This window comes from Triticum aestivum, chromosome 7A (genome assembly GCF_018294505.1).
Source record: "Triticum aestivum cultivar Chinese Spring chromosome 7A, IWGSC CS RefSeq v2.1, whole genome shotgun sequence".
NCBI lineage: Eukaryota > Viridiplantae > Streptophyta > Magnoliopsida > Poales > Poaceae > Triticum > Triticum aestivum.
Window position 1 is genome coordinate 677,671,265 of NC_057812.1, and position 11,248 is coordinate 677,682,512.

The following is an 11,248-nucleotide window of genomic DNA, read 5'->3' on the forward strand; positions in this document are numbered from 1 at the left end:
TGTTCATGATTACCTCGGGCAAGGAAGGATCACATTCCCACATGACCTCGTACTGTCTGCATCTCCTACTTGCTGCCTGGCGCGGCTCCTCCAGCGCACAGCGGAGCAGGATGGGGAGGTGGTCAGAGCTGGGCGCCACCAAGTGCTCCACCCTGGCGTGCGCAAAGGTGTCCCTCCAAGCGTTATTGGCGACAACACGGTCGAGGCGAACCTTGACGTTCGCCCGTCCCCCACGCCGATTATCAAAGGTGTATGGGAGCCCTGCAAAACCGAGGTCGCCCAGTCCACAAACCTCAAGAACATCACGAAAATCAAGCATCTGACCTGCCGAGCGCGGTGTGTCGGAGAAGTGCTCAAAACTCCACATCGCCTCGTTGAAATCACCCACCACGACCCATGGCATGCTGGCCTGCTGGTGGAGATTACGGAGGAAGGACCACATGCGGTGACGGTTCTCCGTTCGAGGCTCGCCGTAGACACAGGTAAGCCGCCACGGTGGCTCACCATCCGCACCAGTTACATACGCATCAATATAGCGTTCATTTATTTCTTTTTGAGAAAGCTAAAATCCAGTCGGCAGGAATTCTGCGACAGATCCGCACGACTCGGATCGCGTTCATTTCGGATCCGACGGTGCTTATTAATCGTACGACAGTTGTTAATTTACTTCCATTTTCTCCACGATCCCGCAATTAATGTTGATTGGATTATGCTTTAACTGCGATCATAATTCTAGGCAACTTTATTAGAATCCTGTAATTAATGAGATTATCCTGTAGTGGGTCACCTCCTAATTTGCATGATTTTGTCAGTCCTTTACTCATCGTAAGTTGCCATGCAAAAAATAGTGTGCAAGGTGGGATTCGAACCGTCAACCTTAGCATGCTAAGACCTCTAAACTCACCATGCTAACCAACTAGGCAAGCAATTAGTTGTGTTAGTTCCATTTCTTTTTTTATTATATAATATGTATTGTTTGCTTTGAATCTTTTTTCTATGTTATAGTTTGAGACACCCTTTGTAGTTATCATGTTAGTTTGAGATACCCTCTGTAGTTATCATGTCGTTCATGATATAGTTATCATGTTTTCTCTTTGTTAAAATTATCATGTGAAAAAGGCATTCAAATACACCCCAAATTCTTTGTAAATAGCATGGTAAGATACATACTATGGACCTGATAACTTAGCTATAAACACATGGTAACTTTGACCCTTAAAGATAAAAGTACTTGAGAACTTATCCCCGATAACTTCTATCTCAATAGCATGGTAATATTTCATCCCACACACCTGATAACTCACGCACAAACACCCATAATTATGTTTTTTATCCGAGGGATTTTTTTTAAACATACCTTGTAACTTATGTGTCAATGGGGATACCGAAGGGTCGGAAGGTAGAACTGTTCATAACTTTTTGTGTGAATAGCATGATAATATAGGATCCCGGACCTGATAACTTAGATATAAACACTACAATAATCTTTACCCGTGGAAAAAAGTTGTTGAAAACATACCACCGATAATTTTTTGTGTAAAAGTATGATAAGATACGCTCTTGGACCTGATAAGTTAAGTACAAACACCATGATCACTTTTGACCCATGGAAAAGTGTTATTCAAAACATACTCTGTAAATAACATGGTAATACATGCTCTCGGGCCTAATAACTTATGTACAAACACCATGATAACTTTACCCATGAAAAAAGTTGCTGAAAATATACTTCGATAAGATGTGTGTAAATTACATGGTAATATACACACGGCAGATCTGATACCTTACTTAGCGCAGGCATGATAACTTTTGACCCAGAAGAAAAAGTCGTCGGAACATGCCAACATAGGATCTTGTTTCGAAGGTCTCATCATGGCGGGTTTTTTTTTGTGAAAATGAATTTTGAATCGAACAAACCCTTTGAGGTACAAAACATTTTGAAATTTCAAAATAAAGTGAATCTATGATGACATTAGCTTTTGTGCACTTTAAGGGCATTCACATATGGGGAGAAAGTTGAAAGAAATCATTTTTATGCGCGGAATTTTTATATGTAAATATCGTGGTAACTTATATACCATAGACGTGATAACTTGCATATCCCAGACGTGATAGCTTTTTACTCAAAAAAAAAGTCGTCAGAACATATCAATATGGGATCTTGTTTCGAAAGTCTTGTCGAGACGGTTCTTTTATGTGAAAACATTTTTTCAATCGGACCGACGGTTTGAGCTACAAAACATTTTGCATTTTGAATTTCTCTAGAATCTTTACTGATGTCATCATTTCTGTTTTATATGCATGCATGCAGACTTGGAAATAAATTAGGAATTGGCTCGCACACCACACTCACTCCTGTTACTTTTTGAAACCATCCGGATGTGTTGCAATCCTCCGGACATGTGGAAGTTAGTCAGGTCCATTTCTTTTACATCAAGACTCGCAGACTCATGCCAATACAAAGCAAGGCCTCCACTACGACCGGCACAATCGAAAGCATCAAAACCTCTTAACCCTAACCGAGCACGGTACCTCTGCATTTTATTTTTTGATTGCCTAGTTTCACAAAGAAAAACGATACTAAGGGATTGAGCCTGAACCAGACTCACAAGATCACGAACTGTCTGAGTATTCCCCGCCCCTCGGCGGTTCCAGCTTAGGATATTCATTGCTCCTGACGGGGCTCCATCGGCCCCGTCAGTTCGTCGGCGGCCCCTGGGCCGACTGCCTCCATTGTGTGAGCTCCGTCCATCATGTCATGTTCCGTCATCCCACCACCACGCGTAGTCTGCTGCCCGTCCAGAGACTCAAGAGTCCGGCGCTTCTTTGGTGTACCTGAACGCGCAAGCGCGGCCGGGTTGTTTGTGTTAGCAGAATCCACCATAGCCTTATCAGTCTCCTCTCCACCTACGGCAGCAACTTGATCACTAGCAGCAGTACGCTTGCCCAAGGCGGACGCGCCAACAGACTCGTCCGCTTCATCCATGCTCACTTCCTGTGACATATTGCGCAGCGCCGGAATCATATCCGAACTCCTCGGCTGGGATGCGTTTGAGTACTGGGCGCCCTTGGCTCCATTCTCCTGGACCTGAGCCTGGACGTGGTCTTCTGCATGTGCATGGCGCACGTCCCTTCCTTACTTCCACCAGACATGGCTTGCATTTGTTCAGCCAACATATCGTCAACGGCAGGGTCCTCTCCTTCCCGAAAAGCCTCCTGGTCTTCGTCATCCCTGCTCTCACGCTCGGGAGCCGCCGACGCCGACCTCGCCGTGCCCGCCGCTCCTGCCGTCTTCAGCTGATTCCATATCGCCGACGTCTGTAGCCGCGGGTTACTCCGCATAGCAGCATCGGTTCCCCCGGAGGTAGGCTTCGGGCGAGCAGCGTCCACAAAGGGAGCCCCGGATGCGCCCCCACCTACCTCCGAGCTCACCACGGCCACCAGCGGCTTCTTGCCCGGCACGTGCGACGGCGACGACATACATAGAGACATTAAGGTAAAAACTCTGAAGCCTGAACCCTTCTTAATTGTCACATATGTACAGACGAGCCGCTTTGTCACAAGCATGGCAGCCTGCCCAACTATCTCCACTGCCTGCATACAGCTGTTTCAGAACAGTGCCGATCAACCCAGGTTTATGTTTCCTTTCCAAGGGCGTTCGAATATAATTACCATCCATCGATTACAGATGTTACCATTACTGAGTGTGTGCCTTATTAGTTTGTTCTTTATTACAGAGTTCGGTTGTAGAAGAACGAAACGAAGCACACATCAGGAAGTCATGCTCTTTCCAACAACAACAGCAAAAGTAAGTGATGATTCATGTTTATCTCTGATATGGTTGTTTCGCCCCATAATAAAGTATATGGGAATCTGGGCTTCAGGGCCGGTCCTGAGATTTCGGGGGCCCGGAGCGAAACTAGAACCCGGGGCCCTTTTCTAAAAATGGTAACCACGTGTTTATACACCATCAAAATACTAATAAGCATGCTTAAATTGCATTTAACAACTATGTATAAGATAAAAAAACTATGTAGTATATGATAATTAATTTGTCGAGAAACTTAAGTTACTCACTGCAAGGAATATGTAGCGGCGATGTTGAGATGAAAGATAAATTTTCACACACCTCTTGTGAAGCCGGACACAAGTAAAACTCCATATATTAGGTGTGCAAGAGTTGATCTATCCACCAATAATCTATCCTGAAAAAAAATCAAAAGTATATAAAAAAGATCCATATAGAGAGGGTAAGCAAAATCATGCAATGTATACTAGGAAATATGAAACTTGAGAGTGCATAACTAAATTTTTTCCCACATGAGTGCACATACTGGAATTGCATCCGGTTGAAATGCCTGAAAATGCATAGTGTCACAACCATGAACTTGATTACAAGAATGAAGATTTATATAAGCTAATTCTTGGCTACCAAAATAATATGTACTCTATATACATAGAAGTTCAAATCAATTAGCAATTTACATGGGCCTCTAAAACTTCCAATGACGTGGTGCCATAGGCTCACAGCCATAAAATAGTAGCCATATACTGATATACATAGAAGTTCAAATCAATTAGTAATACACTTGGGCCTCTAAAAATTCCATTGATGTAAATCTCCTATATAGTGGCCCACAAACGAGGTCATTGCAGAACACAATGTGAAAATTTCTGGACTAATTGGGAGACTGATAAATCATGTACATATAGTTCGTCTGATTCTGGGCATTATTCAGAATCAAGAGATCCTTGGCAATGTCTACATAATGTAAAGTTATGCAATCATATCTCCAAAGTTGTGAGCAGTTACACACAGTCAGTGGCAAAACTGAACCCTAACAATCACAATACTTAAGAAATCCTCCTTTGTCGTTTCAATGTACCATCCAACTAGATCGCTAATACAAGAAACAACAGTCTCGAGAAGCACCTTGGAGATGGGTTCCTTTTTTCAGAAACGGGAAATAAGAGAGATGCATTACCACATGTACTGAAGGAGGATAAAGGCAAGGTGCGCGGACTAGGGATGTCTGATGTCTCGGCGGCTGCGTGGCCGACGTACTCCCGGAACAATCATGGGGCATGTCGTCTGCTGACGCCGGCAAAAATCATTGAATCAGCCCTTGCGGCTCGGCTTCTCGGCATGGCCGGCGATGGGCAACTGCCGCGGGGCACGATCTAATCTATGCGTCATCAGAGGGCTGTGTGTCTTGCCGCCTGCTGACCTCCCGTTTGGGCTGTGTGCTGGGCCAAATCGACTAGTAATATACATGACATACATACATAAATGGGGGCCCCCTGATTCCGGGGGCCCGGGGCGGCCGCCCCCCCTGCCCCCCCTCAGGGCCGGGCCTGCTGGGCTTGCATATTAATATAGCTTCAGTTGCTTTGTTTTGGGAAGTTGATAGAAATCAGTGGTTGTGCTTAAGCTTCCGTTCTTTATTTACCTTCTAGGAATAAATTCAAATGATTAGTATATGAATAGCAGTGTAATGCAAGTGATAGCCGTGGTAAGGCCCAAGTGAGTAGCACTTCTCCGACCGATTTGGTTACCAATTTAGTTGTTGAGGCTTTCCTTCATGTGAGGTGATTTGTGGCTTTTGTTTCTACGATTAGGCGCATATAAGAGAACTTGAGGAAGAAGTGAAGCTCCTCAAGAACCTTTCGCACCCCAATATTGTGGTTAGTGGATGAAAGATCGATTACATTTTAGATACTCTATACTTGACTGCTAGACTGCAGTTGTTTGATCTATTTCCTGTGATTTGAGAAGAGGTACCTCGGGACTGTCCGTGAGGAAGACACACTGAATATCCTGCTGGAGTTTGTTCCTGGAGGGTCTATCCAGTCGCTTCTTGGAAAACTCGGTTCATTCCCGGAGGCAGTAAGTAACCATCAATCATGCGGTTTTCTGTGATTTGACTCGCAGAAGAGAAACTGATTCGTTGCGTATTTTGATCAAGTCATTAGGAAGTATACTAGGCAGATTTTGCAAGGGTTGGAATATCTGCATAGCAATGCAATAATACATAGAGACATTAAGGTAAAAACTCTGAAGCCTGAATATACTAGAATCTTTGTGTCATTGATTGTTTGGTTCTGCTAATTATCTTGGTCATCATGGGATTGTTTTACAGGGTGCAAACATTCTTGTTGATAACAGAGGCTGCATTAAGCTTGCCGATTTTGGGGCATCTAAGCAAGTTGCCAAGTTGGTAAGATTGATGTCCAATATGTTGTTAAGGTCGAGTATAATAGCTTGGAAGAAATAAAACCTTCATGTGCTTGTCAAGTGATCAAAACAATAATTTACAACAGAATAGCAAATGCTAAACCTTTCCTGTCTAATTATGCCATCAGATTATGGATTCTTATTTATTGCTCTTGACTACCTGTGTGCATGAAACATGAAAGTGTGAGTTTGGTTCCAAGCAGGCTTATGGTAAAGTTCTCTGCAGGTATTTGCATTATAGTTCATGCATAATCCCTTGGTAATGAAGCGTTGTCCGGGACGCTATCTGGAATACCATCTCTTTCTAATGAATTTATGTGTTAGTTGCTGCCTTCTTTCATTAGATAGTTCGAATAATAATACAAACGTATGGATTTTTGTAAACTGGTATATGATTCAATGTTATATATTTTGTGAACTGGTATATGGTTACCAGAGTCACCTTGCATAATTTTTTAAAGGAAGAGTGAACGCAGTCCAGAACTTGCACTAATATATTGTGATGCTCCTACTTTTTGCAGAACAATGCAGTAATGATAAGAACTAGAATTAGACTGCATTGCATATATGTATAGGTTACCACTTCTTCGCTGTAATTATTTGCCATGTAAAAGCCAATTCACATGTCAAAATATGCTTTGAAGATCAGTTTCTTACAATTTGTAATAGTGAAACTCTTGCTTCTTTGCCCATAATAGAAAATACACCAATTTTTTTATCACCTTAACTTGTCAATGGCATACCATCCTATCACAAACCCTCAATAATGTCTAAGTCTTTTTTTACCAGCTCTGAGATATTACATAGTGATGTCCCACAATTAAGATTATTACTGTGAAAAAGAACTAACGTCATGTACTTTGGTACAGCCTTCACATAAGAAGCTGTACACTAGAGGGAAGAACATTGTTGAACGTGACATATCTTGTATTTCTAATCTTATCTTCTCTAGCCTTGTATAGCTAACTCCTAGAGATATGGTAGGATTAGTTACCTTGCCACGCAAGACATCATGTGTATATAATGTAACCTACTCCATGGAATACAATGAGTTGCACCAAATATTCTCTCTACATGGTATCAGTTTTACCGCGATCCTCTGTCGCTTCCGCACCTCTACGCCGCCGCGCCTAGCCCTAGTCGCCGCCGCGCCAACTCCTCCACCCTCCTGCCGCCGCCGTCGCTACCCTTCCCGTAGCCACCGCCGCCGCTTCCTTCCCATCCATCTAGCCGCCGCCGCCGACGCCACCTCTCCCATAGTCGACGCCGCTGCCGCTTCTCTTCTTCCCCTGCCCCCACCACCTCCCTCCCGAAACCCTAAGGGCCGCCGCCGCTCCTCTCTTCCTTCTGTCGCCGCTGCCGCCCTCTTCTCCACACCCATCGCAGCCACCGCTCCCTCTTCCCCTCATCCAAAACCCTAACCACCCGCCGTCTCCATGGCCAAGGCCGATGCATCCGACGCCGGTTCTTTCTCCGGTGCCATGTTCACCTACGATCGCCTCAACGAGATCCACATCAAGGACCACGTACCTGTCATCCTCGACCTCGACTCGCCGTCCTACAACGCATGGCGCACGTACTTCGTGCTGTTGTTCCGCTCTTACCGTCTCATCGAGCATGTTGACGGGAGCGTTGACTTCCGCGACATGAAGGACGACGACGAGTGGCTCGCTGTGGACGCCTGCATCGTCAAGTGGCTCTTCCTCACCATCTCCGGCAGCCTCTTCAACATGGTGAATGCCCGCGATCCGTCCGCGTATGCTATGTGGACGCGCCTATGTGATCTTTTCCTCAACAATCAATTGCAGCGCCACGTCTTTCTTCAAGGGGAGTTCTTCACTATGCAGCAAAACGATCTTTCGATCGACGAGTACTGCACGCGGCTGAAGGTTCTCGCCGATGAGCTACGCGACGTCGGCATGACCATCGATGACTCGGTCCTCCTCACCAACCTCCTCCGCGGCCTCCACCCCGACCTTGGCTAGCCCGCCGCCAACCTCTCCCTCATCACACCGACGTACGCGAAGGCGGTCACCTACCTTCGCATGGAGGAAAAGCGTCTCCGTCACACCGCTCGGCAGGCGACCCACGCCGCTCTTCACGTCGGCCTCGCCGCCGGCCACAGCTCTACTCCAACCCAGCCGGGGCCGCGCGCTCCCGCTCCTGCCCCGCCACCCGCGCCTGCGCCCTCCAGCGGCCGCAAGCAGAAGGGTCGCGGGGGACGGGGCCGCAACTCCAACACGACGCCGCGCCCTCCTGCGCCTGCGGCGGCTGCACCTCCTCTGCCTTGGCTCTCGGGGTATAACCCATGGACGGGAGTAGTGCATGCCTACTCCATGCCTGTCCTCGCCCACCAGCTCCGAGCATCCTCGGGCCACGGCCGAGCACCCCTCAAGCGCTGCTGACCGCACTGGTCCCTGCCGCGTCTGGCGCTGCCGCGGCCTACGATGGCTCGTCAGCCTATGGTGGTCCCTTTGCATACGGCGGCGCGCCGGGCTATGGTGCATATGGTGGCGCCCCTCCGATCTATGACCCGGCGCTTCTCTCCGCCCTTCATGTTGCCCCCTCGACGAGCGCCTACAACGGAGGCGGCGATTGGTACATGGACACCGGTGCCGCCACCCACATGGCCTCCAACCCCGGTATCTTATCCCGTTCCGCTCCCTATCCTTTCTCCTCCCGCATCATGGTTGGTGATGGTAGCTCTCTTCCCATCACCCATCATGGTTCATCCTCTCTTCCGTTACCCTCTTCTTCTTTAACTCTCAATAATGTGCTTGTTTCACCATCCTTAATTAAAAATCTTTGTTCTGTTCCCACTCTTACTCGTGAAAATCCTGTCACCGTTGAGTTTGATGCTCTCGGTTTTTCTGTTAAGGATGCTCGCTCCCGGAGGGTTCTGCACCGATGTGACTCTCCCGATGATCTCTACCCATGCGGCGCTTCTACTCGCAGTGGCCCGGTTGCTCTTCATGCCGACGTCTCGCTTTGGCACGCTCGTCTCGGTCATCCCGGCGCCAACACTCTTCATAAAATTTTGAGCACTTTTTCCTTTTCATGTAATAAATCAGCGGCTCACACTTGTCATGATTGCCGCATAGGAAAACACGTTCATCTACCGTTTTCTTCATCTTCATCGATTGCAACTTTTCCCTTTGATGTTATTCATTGTGATGTTTGGACATCCCCGTGCCTAGCAATTCGGGTTTATCATATTACCTTGCGATTTTAGATGATTTTTCACACTTCACTTGGACTTTTCCGTTACGCCGCAAATCCGATGTCGCCTCCACCCTTCACTCATTTTATGCCTATGTCAACACCCACTTTCATCGCACCATTCACTACTAGGAAAAGGGCTACTAATGGCGCACCAGTTTTGCCTACTAATGGCGCATCACTGGTGCGCCATTAGTATCACGCCACTAGTATTTTTTACTAATGGCGCACCACTGGTGTGCCATTAGTATAATGGCGCACCACTGGTGCGCCATTAGTATAGGCCACGGTGCGCCATTAGTATAGGCCACGGTGCGCCATTAGTATTTTTGAATTTTGAAGGCGGGATAATAGTAGTGGCGCACTGTCTAACCCCCACCGTGCGCCATTGCTATTTTTGAATTTTGAATTTGGATCTGGATCGTGATTTTTTTGCCCATTTTTGCTAGTTTTTTTGCTCGTTTTTTGGCACGATATTATTTCAAATTTTGTTCTTGTTTTTGGATCTTGTACGTTCTTTTGCCATGTTCTTTTGCCGGAGAGGAGTTTGCCGGAGAGGAGGAGGAGGAGGTCACCGGAGAGGCGCTCGCCTACATCGCCGGAGAGGAGGAGGAGGTCGCCGGAGAGGAGTTCACCGAAACATCGGAGAGGAGGAAGGAGAAACCATGAGGGAATGGGAGAGGAGGGAGGAGGAGCTCACCGGAGAGGAGGGAGGAGAAACCATGAGGGGAGGGGAGGGGAGGAGAGGAGAGGAGGGAGGAGGAGGTCCCCAGAGAGGAGGAGGAGGTCACCAGAGAGGAGGAGGAGGAGGTCGCCGGAGAGGAGGAGGGTAGTATGGTGGAGGAGAGAAGGGAAGATGGAGTGGAGGAGAGGAGGAGATGGAGTGGAGGAGAGGTGGAGTGGAGGAGGTGCGCCCAGCCATATATATGGCATAGTAATGGCGCACCGTGGGTAGGTGCGCCATTACTACCTTTTTTATTTTTTTATTTATTTTGAATTTTGAAGGCGGGAAGATACTAATGGCGCACCATGGGCAGGTGCGCCATTAGTAACTTTATTTTTTTATTTTTTTGACTTATTTTGAATTTTGAAGGAGGGAAGATACTAATGGCGCACCATGGGCAGGTGCGCCATTAGTAACTTATTTTGAATTTTAAATTCGGATGTAACTTTTCGAGTAGATGATTTTTCATATAAAAAACTTCTTCATCCGAGTTTGTACGCAAAAGTTATGCCCATTTTTACAAATTCTTGAGAGATTTTGCAAAAAAGTCAAAAATTCATGTTTGTAAATTTTGCTAACAACTAGACCACATATCACATGGGAATCTTATTTTCTTTTATTTTTTTTTGACATTTCTATCATTTTCTTTTATTTTTTTTAAACTAAAAAGGCGGTCCAGGGGGGTGCATTCGGGTGAATGTTTGGGCCAACTTACTAATGGCGCACCGTGGCATGGTGCGCCATTACTAGTTCAACTAGTAATGGCGCACCACTCCCACGATGCGCCATTAGTAGTTTTGAAAAAAAATTAAAAAAATTACTAATGGCGCACCGTGGATGTGGTGCGCCATTACTAGTTCAACTAGTAATGGCGCACCACTCCCATGGTGCACCATTACTAGTTTTGAAAAAATTAAAAAAAAATTACTAATGGCGCACCGTGGACGTGGTGTGCCATTAGTATTTTCACACTAATGGCGCACCATGGTGCGCCATTAGTATATAGTAATGGCGCACCACATGTCTGGTGCGTCATTAGTGTCAATTTCATCTATAGCCCTTTTCCTAGT

General features: G+C 46.4%; 1 protein-coding gene across 1 annotated transcript; it reads left to right on the forward strand.

Annotated features, from left to right (window-relative positions):
• The first annotated feature begins 3,565 nt into the window (after window positions 1-3,565).
• Window positions 3,566-7,433, forward strand: LOC123153715 (mitogen-activated protein kinase kinase kinase 3-like). The gene is made up of 6 exons (XM_044572698.1): window positions 3,566-3,808; window positions 5,620-5,685; window positions 5,777-5,887; window positions 5,966-6,046; window positions 6,141-6,218; window positions 7,320-7,433. Exons 1-6 carry the CDS (start codon window positions 3,566-3,568, stop codon window positions 7,431-7,433), a joined length of 693 nt encoding a protein of 230 aa, XP_044428633.1.
• The last annotated feature ends 3,815 nt before the right edge of the window (window positions 7,434-11,248 follow it).